This window comes from Amphiprion ocellaris, chromosome 23 (genome assembly GCF_022539595.1).
Source record: "Amphiprion ocellaris isolate individual 3 ecotype Okinawa chromosome 23, ASM2253959v1, whole genome shotgun sequence".
Classification (NCBI taxonomy): Eukaryota; Metazoa; Chordata; class Actinopteri; family Pomacentridae; genus Amphiprion; species Amphiprion ocellaris.
Window position 1 is genome coordinate 11,462,828 of NC_072788.1, and position 17,701 is coordinate 11,480,528.

The window sequence follows — 17,701 nt, forward strand, 5'->3', positions numbered from 1 at the left end:
TGTTTTCTTTAAAGTCATCTGATGTAAGTGAGAAATAATGAGTCTACACACCCAAAGGTAATTGACGCACAGGGGTAACTGATTAAACAGCACATCAAACTGTTTGTACACAAGGGCAGATAACTGGTGCGGGGTGGGGTGGGGGGTTTGCTAAATTGTGTTCCAGTCGGGGGTCTCAATTGCACTTTATCAAGGATCACTCTGCTAATTAGCATAGCGTTAGCTCTCTAAATAAGCAGGACTAAAGCAGCTTGGGGTCTCTGTGTTGGTGTGTGTTTGCACCGAGCATCACTCAACACAAGGTGGAGTTTATTCATAGCAGTGTGTCGCACCCTCGCTTAATTGGATGTTTGAATGTAGCCATTTATCCACAGAAGGGCATCTAATTAGGGTCCTTTGACATTAGACACAGCTCTCCCAGCTTTGGTGGGGGGTCTAGATTTCAGCCAGGCTTCCCATAGCCAAGCTTAATTGACTATTATGAAAAGGGCTGTGAGGATGTGTTCCACAGCGGCGTGAACAGATACCACCTGTGAAATGTTCTGGCTCTTAAGTTTTGTTGATTCTGCGTCGCTTGGGTGAGTTTTTATGAGCGGCCGAGCATTTGTGTGGGCCTGTGGTCAGTATTTTACACTAATCCACCTCACACAGACACAGTTAAGTGCTATATGCAAAAGTTTTATGTCCCTCCATAAGTAAAATAAAAGGCACCTGTTCTGCATGAGAGTCCTCTATCGCTGGACATTATCTTCAGATTAACCTTGCAGTCTTAAAGTGGTTTTCTGCATCTTAAAGCTGCATTAAGCAATATTTTCTGTGTTAACATCAGATGACCGGAGGGAGTGTAATAAAAAAAAAAAGGTGTCATTTGTACTGAAAAACAGAAGAGTTTCACAGATTTAAACTTCCTCTCAGCTCTATGGGGCATTTTTAGTGCATAGTTTAGGTTTTGCAGCCTGCAACTTTAATGTATTGCTCTAGTGAATCTCATTTTAGCAGCAGGGAATAGTTGTTTTCATTAAAAAGCACCGTAATCAACCCACTGTAATCCTGCTGTCCAACAGGAGATGAAAGTAGCAAGTAGCTGGAAAAAAAGTGTAGCATTTAACAATGTGATAGATGTTTGTTTTTTTTCCCCCCCTCAGGAGGAGAATGAAAATTGGGTTTCATTTATTGTCCAGAAACAAAACTCCAGATGAAGCTACTTGCTAAATCATTCACCATATCAACCTTTGGAGATGATATTTTGTCAGTTTATGATTGCTTTGATGCCCCAGAGTCTACAAAAACACAATTAAAGTGAATTTAAGCTTAAAACACTGACAACCAAGAATGAATGTTTATTTTACAAGTGCTAATGTGTCAACTTTTTATCTTTTTCTCTTTTTACAGAGAGTACAGAACACAACGGACACTCTACTGAATTTAACTGGACGCAACATGACAGACTTCTTGGTCAAGACTTTTGAACACTCTGGTAAACGAAGGTAACGTATGTCAGTTGTAGTGCTGATGTTTGCTTCATGTTTAAGGGTCTTCATATATCTGGTAGAGCTTCAAACTAGTAGCTTTGCTCAGGTACTTGGGACACCAGTTTCTTTTCCTTTTTTTTTTTTTTTTTTTTTTTTTTTTTTAACAAAGAGAGCCAAGTTACCAGCCGTGCTGTTGTTCAGATGTTGCTGGATCCATTTTTAGAAGATTAGCTGAGAGCAGTGTGAATGAAAGGACAAAGTCCAGCCGACCGTGCTGTCGTTTCCATCCCAACGCATTATGCAGTTGTCATGTTTTGACAAATCCTGCTGGGCCATTCTTTGATACGCTTCCCTTAACCTGTCATTTCTCTGTATGAAAACATTTAGAGCAAACTGTCAGTGAGAGAAATGATTAATTGTAAGCGTTGGGCTGATGTGTTTGTTCAGTCCTTGAATGTTCAATCAGGATTCCAGAATGTATTGTTCACATCATTATTTCCACTGTAGTTCTAAAAGCTGGCAAGGAAGCTTTTGTCCGTAGGAGTGAAAATAGTTTGACAGACTATTTGTTGTATGTACATACCAGCGATGCAAGTTTCAGACAATTTTCATAATTGATTGTCAGCCACGTTAACTATCAATAGTTGAATAATTGTTAAACTGAATGAAATACAGTGTTGTTGAGTTGTTGTTTGCCGTAAAACCATCTGGCTTAGGAGAGACATTTGAACACCAGATAAAGTTAACATCAGTTGTGTTGATCTTCATATTATATGACAACGTTTACTTCATCTGAACAGCTCTTATTTATACAATAACAACCTGAAAACCATATCTTATTTAATGTGAGTGTTTGCCAGAGGTCATTAACCACCACTGGAGTCTCTGTCATGGTGGCCAATTGCTAGCTAAAGCTCAACATTGCTTTCAGCCACACAAACACTAAAAAACCACCTCAACCATCCATAACAATCAAATGTAATGACACAACTGAAGTCACAAATTGCTCATTTAATATTTTGATTTAAGCATTAACATTCCCTACTGATGTCCGAGCCAGCAGCTCTTCGGGTCGCTACAGTTGTAAACACCGCAAACGAGCTTCAGTCTTATGTCTCACTGAGCAGTTAGAGACTCTGGTGGAACAACCAGAGACTACAGCTAATGTATAATGCATTTTATGACATGCATGTCTTTTGCCTCATTAGTTAATATATTTTTAATTTAAATTATTATAGGCAACTTATCGATTGTGATTAGATATTTTTTTGTGTTCCTAACTGTCCTCTTCTGAAGAGTTGTAATGGTTTATTCTAATCCTGCAAGAATGTGGACGAAAGTTGTTCATTTTCTCTAGTTGAAGAAAAGATAAAATAAGGCTAAAATGAGGCTCCCAAAGTAGATACAAGATAGAAAACTGTTGTAAGAAAAGTATTTCAGACAAACCTGATTAGCGCTTGGTTGGTTATTGATCAATGAAGCAGTTTCTTAACTGCATTTAATGCTGTAGTGACCTGAGGAGGCAGTTGCTTGGACTACAGGCAGTACAGTTTTCTCAAAAGAGCACTGTGGGATTGTAGCTAACATTGGGCACCATGACAAAGACTTTTATGCTCGTTATTGACTCCCGACCAGATCTTGTGTGCATCAGGCAAGCTAAAGTTTACCCAAGCAACATTACTGTTGCTGAGATGCCAATATAACTGAGCTGCTTTTGCGTTGGATGATGTCAGTGCTCAAAATTGGCATCATTAGTGTATGGATAACTGTCCACTGTAGGATATAATATGTTATCAGTTAAGAAAACTTGCATCTCTATAAAAGATAAAAAGACAATTTAAAGTTTTTGTTTGAGCTTGAATTTTTCTCAATTTTGACACTAAGACTTTAATTTTTCACTGCAAATATATGTCAGTTCCGTCAATTATTGGTCTCATTGATCGGCTCTTGACCCCTAATATATAAAATGCTGCCTGGCTGACTCATATTATAGTTGCTTGCTGAAAAAAGGAAATAGCTCTGGCTTTAGTTTGACAATAAATCAGCTGCAGCTCCGCCATCAACATCTTCTCATGTTGCTGAGGATTTCATGCAGTCCGACCTAATGAAGGCATCACTTTAAAGTCGTTTCCGGTAGTCATTTTCTTGGACACCCCAGTAGCCTAATGGTGAGGACGTAAACCACAAAATCATGTCATCGATTTCACTCCCAGCTGGCCAGACCCTTTTTTGTTTGTTAAACTCCTTTTCTGTCCCCTCATTTTGTCTACTCTCTCCACTGCTGCTATCAAATACAGGCATACATGGCTAAAAAAATCATTTTTTACTAATTTACACTAAAAGGAGATTTGTAGCAATAACACAAGCTGTCTGTTTTACTCTAAATAACAAGTGTTGTACAAGATTACACAGTAGTTAGACAAGAGAGCTTGTAATATGAATTCCCTCAAGTAATAACTTTCCTAACAGGATCATACTAGTGATACATTTGTCTCCTGCTCAGAATATAATGAAGACCTGAAAATCTGTGACAGAAATAATGTTTAAAACCTCACAGCGAACGCCTCACACAGTAATTGCAGCGTGTCGAGAAGAAAAGGCTGAAATATGTTCAGATTTCTGACAGTGCAGACTTTCTTAAATGTATTACGGCACCACTGCAGATGAGTTTGAGTTCGCACTTATTGATTTATTTACATCATTTTTGTATAAACACATCATTGAAACATGAAGAAGTAGCTGATTTATAGTGTGTAAAATATTCCCATCACAGCAGATTCCAATCTCTCAGAGACAAAACCAGGTGCTGAAGTTCTTTAAGATTCTGGATCAATGGCATGATGAGGAATAACAGTGAATATTCCAGGTTTTTCAATGTGCTGAAAGAGTGTTGACATGCTTCTTTTTTTTTTAAAATCTTGAAATATTTTTGGTAACTAAAGCAAAAATTTCATAGATGTAATTTGAAAGAGTTGGATAAAAAAGTTTCAAGCAAATCAGAGTTGGTCAAGCAGAAGGGCCTTGATGATTTGAGATGCTTTGATCCCCTTAAACCTTCGACTTTTTGTTTTTTATCCATGTCTCCAGGTATGGAGGGATCTCTGTCGGAGAAGTTAATTCCCAAGTCCGTCTCAACGACACAGAGATCGAAGCCATATTCAGAGATCTGAAAGACCTGTTCAGTTCGTTTCGGGTATGTAATAAATATAGTTATTTTTTACAGGGTTAAACTTGTTGATACCACAGCTTTACATGGATTCCTCTCACAGAGTAGAAATGTTGTATATTGCAGTGCAAGGTTACAAGTTGTACTCTCACTTCTAGCCCAGAGGCATAAACAAAGACTAATGAAGCCCGAGGATTTGTTTTGCTGCAACATATAGATGCAAACCTGAGGACAAAAACACCTTAATTGTGAACCAGATATTATCGAATCTGTCCTTTTGTTCGAGTACAGTAACAAAAATCCATGTGACCAAAATGAATCAACATTTTAGCAGATTAATTTTGACTCTAGAGGTGTCAATGTCAGTCCTCTTCTTTGCTCTAGACTGAATTACCTTTCCAGTGGCCATGAAATTTGAATAATGAACAGTCCTCTGCCTCAATCGACAAGTTGAGATTTTTGTTTTTATAATATAGTGGGGTCAGTCTGTTTCATTTCAGATAGCAGTGTTGCTCCTCTATCTCAAATATATTCAGACTTTACTTGTTTGGGACCTGAAACTAAATTCTGTAAAATATTTTAGCTGAATTTTCAGAATTTCTTATGTTTTCAGACCTGGGAATCTCAAAAAAATATGGGACGCTGTTTCTTGGGTCCAGAAATATAACTTCTGCATGCATGAAATTTGGTGAGGACACAGACAGAATTATTTCCAGCAGATCCAAATGATTGAATGGCTCCAGCAAAGAAGAAACTTTTGATTATTCTCATGTTGAACAAAATAGAACAGAACAGCGCAAAGTTTTGAAGAGAGGGCTCCATCTGATGCAGATTTCCATATGAAGACAACATGGAAACCACTTGTAACTTTGCACATATAATGACAACATGCAGACCCCCATAAACACCAGTTTTTGTGGTCAAAATAGCAAAAAACTGGAACCTTGAGACCTTGTCTTCTCCTTGTCTTAGAGGCCTCAAAAGTTGGTGAAATGTCAACTAAAGTCTGTATTTTTCATGTGAAATATGGATAAATCCATATATACATACTTACAAGAATCTTTAGGGGCCCCAATACCACTCTCATTTGAAATTGTTGCACGTTTTTTCCATTTTCAAGAGCCAGCAAGTAAAAATTTGACCTCTGTTGGATCCATTTAACCATTTGGATCAGCTGGAAGCCTTTTTTTTTTTACATTTCTGTTTTCACCAAATTTTACAGCTCTGGGAGTTAGATTTCTGGCGATATTGAACCCTTAAAATGGCTTTTTTTGAGGGAGAAAATACAAAAATTCCCAAGTCTCCAAATTCTACCAGAAATATTTTATAGAAGTTTGGAACATATTCCCAAAGACTGAACAAAATCTGAGACAGTCCAGCAACATAGTTCCTGAATTCCATCTAAACTGAGACAGATCGGCCCAGTATTATAAGAATTCTTTAACAACTAAACTACTGAATCGATTGGCATGAAATTTGCACCAAAACTGAAGTCAAAATATGTAGCTTTAAGACCAAATACCTTTGAAAACCAGTGACATTTCAGTCGTATATATTGCTTTGATGCCTCTTGATCTATATAAATGCTGAAATTCAAACTTTAATTCAACATCAGCATTGTGACTCAACATTTGGGCCAGATTTTTGACTGGAGAGACAGTTCAGAAGCTCCTTTTTCTCCTGGCAAGGCTGCAGTTTTCCAGTAGTCTTTTGAGTGTGCCTCTCCTAATTGGAGTGCTGCGTTCTTTGTCCAGAAAGCTTTGTATCTTGGATACAGGTGGTAATTTGTAGTGGACTCTTGGACCCCGCTGAATTCTCCAACAATTGAAAAAAAAGGAGGAGTGAAATCAAAGGATGGAGGAGGTTTGGATTCTCCAAATCCGTTTTGTGGAGTGTCCATGGCAACAGGCGATGATTCTCTGTGCATTGCTTTGAATAAATCAAGAAATGTGGGTCTTGAGTGCACACGCATTCCTGCAAACCTTTTCATTCTCTTTTTTTTTAACCTCTTCTTCTTAATCTGGCACATTCAGGTTTGTTTCTTGTTATTTATCTACTTCAGCGCAGTCGATTCTATTCATGCATTCTTACACCCTCACTCAAGGTTTAAAGTCACTTGTCTCCTTCCTTTCTTTCCATCTCTCTCTCAGCCTTGCAAAAACACCGTCTCTCATTAACATTTCAAATTTTAGGACGTTCAAACTACTTTGCGATCAGCACATTGCTTTGCCCTCAGGCGTCTCCGGTCTCATCCCTACCCAGGCTCCCTTCTCTGTCTCCCGGATCTCGACGCTAATGTGACTTTAATTCGAGCAGCAGCGATGATGTAACCCTAATGGCCGGGCATTAGCCGTCCCAGCTCTGCATTCCTTGTTATTAAAGTGCTACACTGTCCTTGGGAGATGTCTGGCTCTCCGCTGCTGCTGCTCGGCAGGCATTGTGATGAGAGGCCTTAACTGGAAGTAGCGTGTTTTTTGCACTTTGAGCCACCTGCGCCGACTGGGAAGCGGGCTTTGAAATTTCACTTTAATCTCATTTCCTGTGTCTTGCAGGTAAAAATAGAGTTCTGTGTCGCAAGAGGTGATGGGAAACGGCGAGAACAAGGAAGCTTGTGCGCTGAAAATTCGATAATTACGCCGAAAAAAAAAAGCATTTGAAATGACACACTGTATAATGTAGTGTAGGTGGTATTAATGTTAGCTAGCAAGCCAGTTTATTTATATAGCACCTTACTGTACACAGACGATAGTCAAAGTCCTTCATGGGTAAAGGTAGAAAATACAACAAAATAAAATCCGAAGAATGCAATTAAATAAAAAATTAAACTTATAAACAAGTTAATTAAAGTGCACAAATTTTGTAGAGTAATTAAAACTGATCAACTGAAAGAGCAGAAAATGACAAGGGTAGGAAAAATCTAAACATATAAAAAAATACAATTAAGTGAATAAAACTGTGGAATAAATGTTCTGGTGGTTTAGAAGTGGCTGAATAAAGAATAAATCAAACTAATTAAAAGTAGTGGTATGAAGAACTGCATAATGTACCATAGATGGTGTTCATGTTAGCAAGGAAGCCAGTTTATTTTTATAGCACCTTATCATACACGGAAGTTCCTCGTGGCCTTTATAGGTAAACTGCAGAAGTAAATTGAACTGATTAAATTCAAACTATTCCAAAAAACATATAAAATGTGCAGATTTTGTCAAATAATTTACACTCATTGGCTAAAACAGCCCAAAAAAAAGCAGAAAAATATTTTTAAAACAAGAAGAATGTAGCTAATAAAGTATGTAATAAATCTGAAAACAATTTATTAAAATTAAGTAAATAAAAGTGCAGGCATTGTAGATCAGACTGTGTAAAAATATGTGATTAATTAAACTCAGCAGACAAAGGAAGTGTCATTAGCTTCTTTTTAAAAACTGGCAGTATAATGACTGAACGGCATTTCACCTTGTAGGCACCACTAACTGACCGTCCTTGCAGATCTGAGAGACCTTCCAGGCTTCAGCAAACATATCTATGATGTATTTTGGTCTCAAACCATTCAGAGACTTGTAGTCAATAAGTAGAACCTTATTTCAATTCTATATTTAACAGTAAGCCCAGTGCAGTGTCTTTGTTCTTTCTGATTTTGGTCAGTATTCTAGCTGTACTGTTTTGCATGAGTTGTAAATGACCAATAAGGTTTGCATTAAAGTAGTCGATGCTGCAGGGGGGGGGGGGGGGGTTGTTGTTGTTTTTTTTGTTTTTTTTAAATCTTGCATGGACTAAAAGTTGGTCAGTTTTGCCACATCTTACACTCTCAAAACATATGTTTTAGTTCAACAGAAACAAATAATGCAACAGTTTGCATCAACCTTTTTGAGTTACATCTACTTAAAACAACTACTTAAAATAAGTTTGCAAGTATGCTCTAAATTAAATGGTATTTATAGATGCCTTCAATGACTTTCTAGAGTTCACGCTGTTCCCTGCAACCTATTTGAGTTTTTTTTTTTTTTTTTTTTATCTAAATCATTCAGGGGACTAAACCCTTAATTTAATAAACTATAAACTCCTTTGGGCAGGTTCTCGCACTCTTGAACACACATTAACATGCTGCCACATGGACCGTATGACCACGCTGCCACCTAGAAAGTCTGACCGCTGAACTATGCCGGCCACTTTGCCAAAAAAAGTCGCCGCACAGTCGAGTGGCTTTATTGCTGTGTCGTGAGCCGTGGCACCGATGGGTCCGCCGGCCAAACCAGCTTTGTCATTGTCCTTGAGCAGGGAGGAGTTTGTCGAGGATTAGGCCCAGGCAGCTGCTGGCCCACTTCTCATCTCGTTTCAGCCGCCGCTAATCCTTCAGGAAGGCCGCCGATTTGAGCTGCTCTTTGCTGCTTGGCACAATTAAACCCGAGTGAAGGCAAAACAGAAAGCACAGTGAAGATTCCCTTGTTGCTGGAGGACGCATTATGGACAAGAGTAGGAGTCTTGTTCTCTGCCCCGGTGTATGAATAGGTAATGACTTGGAACAGAGGGGTTGTTATTTAACACAAATTCTTCTGTCAGCCTAGATGTGGGTGTTTTCCCCCTCCTATTTTGTACTGAGATATGGAAGAAGAAGTCGTGCTGTGTTGCTGATGTGTAAACATTTTGTTATGCAGATAAAGCAAACTGGATCTATGTCAGGTGCTCTGAATACACTTGAAGTGTTTCCAAATTTCTGAGAGGATAGAAAAAATAAGACTCGACGTCGTATGATCCCTCTTGTCCTCAGGTAACTGTCTTGGGGTCTGGAGACATCTTTTTTTTTCCAGTGCAGCACTCACACCTGAACACACTCCTGCATTCTTGGGATGTCTCTCTTGATTTTTCCAGTCTTACTTTTTCCGCCCTCCCACTGCTCTCCCCAGATGTCAGCCACGCTTTACCTCCTCCAACCTCTCCCCGCTCCCCTCTTCCCGCTCCTCGTCTTTGCTACAACCCTCCGATAAAGGACAGAGTCCAACGGGAGGTCCATTTGCATTTATATCACACATGTAATGTGCTCAGGACTCTTACAGCTGGGCTGAACAGCATGGTATCAACATGACACTTTGGAAATCGTGTGCCTGTCATCTCAAGCCCTCATCCCAAGCCTCATTTCCCATGAAACATGAGTGGAGTGGAGCAGATTTTAATGCAGCCTGTCCAGTCTACCATCTCCGTACCATTTCCATCTCCTCACCTCACCACAAAACCTTGCTGACACTCTGAAAAATACTGTTTTTGCAGTTATTTTCCCTTCTCTCTGTGGCAAATTTCCAATGGAGTCATACTACTTAAAGCTGATTATGTGATTTGCAATCTCTGTTAGCTGTGAATATTTGTCGCATGTTCTCTCCAGCCTCCCATGATTTTAATTATTTTGCACTATTAAATAAAACAGAAGTGTTCAGAAAAAAAGGAAAAAGTAGCCAGCATAACAGGGGGGACATTTCTCCCCAATTCTGTGGAAAATAAGTGGCTCAGCAAACCCAAATGCTCTCCGGAAGTCTTAATTCTTGTCTCCCTCTGCCTCATGTTTTGCATTTCAAAGAACAGTGGTGGTTTTCCAAGTGTATCCAATTAATTCTCCAACTCAGTTTTTTTTCTTGTTTTCCTTATCTTCATTAGGATAATGTGACTGATCAGATTTTCCAGAAGGCTGATACGGTGCTGAAGAGGCTGGGAACCAGGGACAACGTCAAGGTATTATATTAATTGTCTGCAACTTTATATTAGATAGAATGAGATGGAAGGTGATGTTCAGATTTTTGGGGAGGAACTGTGGTGATTAAAGGGAATTGAGTGAAAGACCAAACCTAAAACCATTCTGCTCATCTTTTACCTTGTGCAATTTACATAATTGTGAATTGTGATGCTTTTAACTTTCTGTTGAAGCTTTTTTTTACTTCACACCTATAGAATTTATCTTCAGAACTGTTAGAAGGATGCAGGACAGTTATGACACCTCAGGTTATGAATAAATTGCCATAAAGCTAGGTAATGGCTTTGTCATTATTGTTCAGTCTGTTGCTGAAGAGTAGAGATGTTCTGATTAAGTTGTTTTGCTCCATTCTGATCTGAGTAATTAAATATTTAGTACCTGCCAACACCAATCACCACCATTTTCAGACACTGATGTGTATCCCTGACTGTTGAATATCTCTGCTATGCATTAAGGGTCTGGTCAGGAACATTTTTCTCAACATCCATGTCATTAAACATATAGTAAATTAGCTGTAGTACCTGCTTGCACCACCATACTGTGGCAACCAAAGGAGGTGGCCACTCAGACTACTGGTAGTTCATGTTGGCAAGCAGAAATTATTGTGGAGGTGTAGCTTGTACAGGGGCACCATGACAAAGACTTACATGATGGTCAATGACCTTCAGCCAGAGCTCATGTGTTTATGACAGTAATCAACCTGAACAGCGTTTCTGCATCCCAATGCTTAGCATGTGTCTGCAGGAAAGAAAGGCTGCATTTCTAGGACACTATTAATTCTGACAGCGCCATCTACTGAATTGGATAACTAAGGAATAACCTATTGAAGCAGTGATTGCACTTTTGGCTAAGCTGGACCACAAATATAGTTGGACAGCAAAGTTGTAGATAGCTTGCCAAACCTCTCTACAACCTTTCAAATATCTGCTTGAGAGCTCATGACAACAACAGCCATAGCATAGAACTGTATCGTTATTGCACCAGATATTGACCTAATTATGCTAGTTACACGATTTGCTGAACATAGAACTCTTGGCAAGTTAAAATGCAGGACTGACAGTACTATTTGAATGGGATAAACCTTTAAAACTACACATACTTAGGCAGAAGGTTGTGTTTGGGTGGAATTTGGTAGCACTTTAGCTATTACCTAATTTAATAGGCAGTAATATATATATATATATATATATATATATATATATATATATATATATATATATATATATATATATATATATATATATATATATATATATATATATATATATATATATATATATATATTCTCCATCCACCCCCAAGCCAAGATAGTTATCTGTAGTTTACCTTAGTACTTGCAAGTGCCTGACACAGTGCATGACTGCTGTGAAGGTGGAGACATGCGGTGCGGCGGTGGTGTATTTGCGACGAATAAAAAAAAAAAAACAAAGAAATTTAAAGGAGCAGCGGCTATACATATATATGTGTGTGTGTGTGTGTGTGTGTGTGTGTGTGTGTGTGTGTGTGTGTGTGTGTGTGTGTGTGTGTGTGTGTGTGTATACACACACTACCATTCAAAAGTTTAGTTTGGGGTCACCCAGACCATTTCATGTTTTCCACAGGAGTGATGGTTGCTGGAAATGTTCCTCTGTACCCCTATGGAGATATTCCATTAAAAATCTGCCGTTTCCAGCTAGGACAGTCATTTACCACATTTACAGTGTTTAGACTGTTTTTCTGATTAATTAAATGTTACTTTCATTGAAAAAAATGACAAAAATAGCAATATTAGCACAGCATAAATGCTCACTTTGCTCAAGTGTTGCTATTGTTCACTGATTGATAATGCTGCTTTAAATAGTATTCAAAATTTGCATCCCTAGTGTGTGATAGTGAGTGTAAACAACAAATCAAGCTTATGTTAGGTTTAAAAAAATGCCTTGATCAGCCTTGATCCAGTCCAATTCATAAAAGGATTCAAAATATAGGGCAACTCTACAATTTAAAGCCATTATTTCCAGTAAATTAAATAAGTGAGCTTCCCCAACAGCAATAAATAAATGTGCTTTCACATTTTTCTCGGTGTAATGAATTAAAGAGCAGGCTCAAAGTAAATACTGTTAAAGTTGAGCACATTTGTATTTAATGTTAAAATAATGTTGAAGCTGAAGTTAATGTGTCACACTTCTATTTCTCATCCAGAGAGCAGCATGTCGTCCCTCCCTAAAACACTTTGAAGCTTAAAGTAGTTTCAGAAGTGGAAATGTGGCTTGCCATCATATCTTAACCCATTTTTTTCCACTCTCTGCACCATGCATTTAGCCGACAAGCTTATGTTCTTTACTGTTTCTTTTTCCTGTTATCTCGAATGCATCAAAAAGGTATTTTAGCTGCCTAGCTTTCAGAAAAATGACCGAATGAGGAAAATATGATGCAGAAAATAATATCCATTTTTTTGTCGATCTGTTTTTCTGAGATGCAACGAGAACAGAGGAAATCGAGAGCTGCAAACACAGAGCGAGATGTGTGTTCTTGCACATCTGTGTGTACTCACATTTCTCCATATCCTCCTCTGTGATGCAGTGTTATGTTGGGCTGACACTCAAACACCATCCACTCTTAATTAGCGCTGCACTATCAGCAGGGAGTCCTCTCTCACTCCCACTCTCTTTCATCCATTCTTTTTCTTCTACACCCCAGCAGCCACAGACTCAGAGAATCACTTACAATAAAACGAATGTGTGCAGAAATGTTTTGGGTTTTTTTTTTTTTTTTTAGTCTGCAGCTTGCATGCTCTGTCACATTAGGATTTGGCAGTTATTGCAGGCCTTTATCTTCCATTAAGTGAGAAGTAATGTTGTCAGCTCCCCAAAAACACTTTGTGGGTCATTTGAACCATCCTCTCTGAGCACTTTATGTTCTCTAGATGACAAAACTGTATTGTTCTCCTGTATTTTAACAATTTAAAGATACAAGGATGTAAATGCACAAAATGCAGAATATCAACTATAGTAACAATAATATACAATGCAATGGCTGCACAAAACCCTTTCTATTTCTGTTCTGCTGTTCAAAAGCAAAGGTTTTCTGGTGTCCTCACAGCTCTTGAGAGCCCTTCACAACAATCAAGCTGCTAAAGCACACCCAGCAGACTCATTCTTTCCCAATTCTTCCATTTTTTTATGTCCCTTTCTTTGCTCCATCAACACCAAACACAGCAACACATTTCCTCTTAGTTGGACGACATAATTCGGCACAAAACTGTCCAAATGTTCACCACGAAATCTAACCGTTTGATCTCCAGCTGCTCCACACTCTTCTATCTTTATCGACTTTTCACGACCTGCCTGTTGAATTTTTCCACATTATTTGTCCACGACCAAATCAACCTCCCGTGGCATTGCCAGATGTAGTTGCTAGGCGACATCCGAAGCTCCTGCAAAGCCTCTGCATGCTGTTCTCTGTGCCAACACTTGTCTCCTTCCCCCGGCAGGTGTGGTTCTACAACGAGGCTTGGCACAGCATGGTGTCCTTCCTCGGTGTGGCCAACAACGGCATCCTGAGAGGTAATCTGCCAGCAGGACAGGATCCACGGAAGTACGGCATCTCAATCTCCAATCACCCCCTCAACCTGACCAAGGAGCAGCTCTCCTACGCCGCCCTGTGAGTCATCAGCCTGAAAGAAGCTGCCACATTTTAGCTGAAATCTCCTTGCTGTTAGTTTTGTTCTTGCATCCAGGTCAGAACAAGCAGAGCAGAAGAAGCTTCCAAAATATCAAATATAGTATCATTTAGCAACCAGCTGGCAAGGTGGTGCAGTGGATAGTGTTGCCTCACAGCAAGAAGGTTATGAGTTTGTATGTTATCTCTGTGCCTGTGTGGACCGTGTTTTATTACACAGTCCAAAAAACATGCAGGTTAGTTTCAGTGCAGACTCTCAGATACCTGAAGATGTGAGTGCAGATGGTTGCTTGTCTCTATGGCTGCGTTCCCAATCGCACACTTTTGCTTTTTACTTGAAGTATATTACTAGACCTGCCCTCACAAAGCATGTACTGTTTCATGCAGTATGTATAGAACAGGGATGTACTACTTTGTCCAACACAGACTCCACAAAATTGAGTTTCTATACAACTAGACTGCATTCTCAGATTCATTGTGAGGGGAACCGGGTTATATTTCTTTGCCACGCATCACATACATGTTTCTAATCAACCTATCTTTGTTTATTTTATCATTTTACTGTCGACTTTCTTCAGCCATCCAACCATGTTTTAGATGGGGTTGACTTGTCACCCTGGTTACCCAGCAAATGAAGGAGAAGCTTCAAACACATTGTGAAAGAGTTGTATTTTATCCCAAATGATGCTATTTTTAGCAAGTGCAACCAAGTGCATTTTGTGCCAAACCTCAATTTAGCTTCTTGGCATGACATAATATTTCCCAAAACCTGTTGACATAGTTTTGTGGCCTATATCTGACAAGAAAATGACTGAAAACCAAAAATAAACAACAGAAAACAAAACTTAAACACGTGGTCTATACTAATATCCTCCTGTCCAACCTCAGAACTTGGTCGTTGTCGCTCTTTCAAGTTGCCTTCTGGGTAAGAATGACCAGAAAAGCAGTCTGACTTGCATACTGCAAAATCTTACCAGATGTAGTCGGACATTCTGGTATTTTTGGCATACTATGCATACATTTCTTTCTAGGGTGCTATATAGCATGATAATACCCCTATGATTTAAGTGGCAGACTGTCCTCAACATCCGCCCAGTGTCAGCTGAGAAAGACTTCAGCAATGTTACATTTCCAGTTTTGCAAAAAATCGCTAACAGCATTCTCCAAAGCTGCAGTTTCCCTACACTGATTTTGATTTTCTGACAATGCATCATGAGATGAAAAAGATAGAGAGTGATGGGGACCGGGTAACTGATAAGGCAGGGTGAGAGGGACAGGGGGAAAAAAAATGAAGTGAAGGGAAAAGAAAAGCAGACACTGGCAGAACAGATGAGTAAGAGACAATACAACAGAAAGCATGAGACAGATAGATAGATGGGGGATTTGTTGGAGTATGCACAGATTTGGAGGCCCATGGGAGCTCCTTGCAAGGATGTACCATTTTTTTTTCTCCCCTCATGCTTTATCCCTGGGCTGGCGAGAGAGCAGCTTCCCAAGAGAGTCGGAGATTAATGACGTGCTAAATCATAATATATAGCATATAGATCTAATGGCTCTCTGTGTACTCTTTTGTTTTGTTATCACGACTACTGATTTTGAGCCACGTTATCAGTTGTTGACTTGTACACTACGTTTAATGGAATTGGAATACATTCCTCTGCAGCAGATTATCATATAGTGCAGTGGCTGCTACCGATCACAGTAGTTTTACTCCTCGCTCCGATCCTCAGCCGCGTATTTATGTAGTGTTCAGGTGCTGACGACAGGCCTGAGTTAGAGTCGGAGGCTGCACCAGGGTTAGGGATAATTACGACAAGCAGCCTGCCATAGATCCAAGATGGACCTCCTTTGCTTTCTACCTCTCTGTGCCAGCTTTGACGACCGCAATTTATGAACTATGATGTCCAGATTAGCTCGGACACTCCTTCATTGTTGATTAAGTGTGCGACTTGTCATCTTGAGCAACTGACTAAGCACAATGAAGCAACTCTACTTAACAATATATATTTTTCAGCGTTTCTTCTAGGATTTTTTTTTTGGTAGGAGCAGCGTAGCAAAGGGTTTTAACTTTTGTTACTAGGTGGGGTACAAACGTAGTGGACCAGCAGTAGCAGTGAATATGTATTTATTTACACATGATGTCACTTTCACCTGCTACTTAATGAGTGCTATACGCCAACCAGCACTGGCTTCAATTTAGGTCCCAGGTCAACATCTAAAGCTCTTGATCGTGTTCTTCAAGTCAGTTTTAAGCAGTTTTTGGGGTGTTGCAGCGTTCTTTGCCCTGCTGTTCATGTCATTGCCACTGGGTGTGTTGCCTGGTCTTCAACAATGTTTAGGTAGAGAATCCTAAGAACTTCAGTGGGAAGCAGCTGGACTTCCTATTTAGGTTGTTGAAAACATTTCGCCAATGTCCAGTTGCTTTCTAGCTCCAATCATGTTTTAGATGGTGTTGGCTTGTCACCCTGGTTACCCAACATATGAAGGAGAAGCTTCAAACACATTGTGAAAGGGTTGTACCCTAATGGTGATATTTTTAGACGTTTTGCCAATGTCCAGTTGCTTTCTAGCTCGTAGAATTACCGTTACCTGGATGATTGTGATTCTACACAGATACATGTTTAGGTAGGTAAGTAACAACCACTAGAACCCAAGTTTTCACATCAAAAACATTGCACTGGAATGAGATATCAATGTTCTTCACTTCACCCATCAGTGGTTTCAATGCTGTAAATGGTCAGTGTCTATTAGCCTCAGTGGAACAGTCTGCAGTCTGGTCAAAAGTCAAGAGACCTCTCAACCAGGACCTTCTTGGCTGAAAATCAGGTCTTATAGATTTTTCATCAGTGTAACACGTCCATTTTTTTTTTTTTTTGCAAGAAGACACATCATGAACAAAAAAGGCTGGGGGTTCCATGGCAGAGTATGATTACATTCTTGAAACTAGAGGTTTCGTATGTAGCAAACGTAAGGAACCAAACCTGTCACCTTTGGTGAGAGACAGGGTCTCTCTTTTTCATTAATTGAGTGAATTACTCCAGAGAAGAGTACAACTTTTCAATGTCTAGCATTGAGAAGTAACATTATAGAGGTATTCTTTAGCCATTTTAACGCAGGATGGGATTACTTTCATGGATGCACACTTTAAAATATATGACTTTGATACATAAAGATGAGTTTTTACGGGTTTGATCGATGACCAGGTGGCTTGTTGATGCTCAGTAGCATTAACGATGCCCGATAGTCCCCTGCAGCCTGTTTCTCAGGTCTGTCTACACCTACAAATAGATACAATAAAAAAAAAAAATAATTAAAAGAAACCAATCAGTCTTAGATTCAGATCACTTTTAATTATCCTGCTTGTAATTGAGAAGTTTCCCCAATACTTCATTCTGAAGATGGGCACTGACTACCAGCTGGCCCAGACAAAAGTAGAGCTGTCAACATTCATTAACTCATCGTATTGGGATGCCAAACAGGAATATTTTAATACACAGCTTACATAAATATTGTTAACAGTTAATTTACAGAGGTTTATTGAAGTAAAGTTTCTGGTATTGTTATTCACTGAGTTCAGTCATGTTGATGTTACCTTGCTGCTCCATTATTCCATGATAAATTATTTCTTTTAATATTAATAATTAGATAGCTATGGATATTAAT

General features: G+C 39.2%; 1 protein-coding gene across 1 annotated transcript in view; it reads left to right on the forward strand.

Annotated features, from left to right (window-relative positions):
* LOC111565691 (phospholipid-transporting ATPase ABCA1-like) overlaps positions 1-17,701 on the forward strand; it is a 197,552-nt gene that overhangs the window by 117,701 nt on the left and 62,150 nt on the right. The window contains exons 33-36 of the mRNA XM_023265879.3: positions 1,393-1,487; positions 4,560-4,665; positions 10,285-10,359; positions 13,851-14,020. Of these exons, the coding sequence (XP_023121647.2) occupies positions 1,393-1,487; positions 4,560-4,665; positions 10,285-10,359; positions 13,851-14,020 (446 nt within the window). The remainder of the gene's footprint in view (positions 1-1,392; positions 1,488-4,559; positions 4,666-10,284; positions 10,360-13,850; positions 14,021-17,701) is intronic.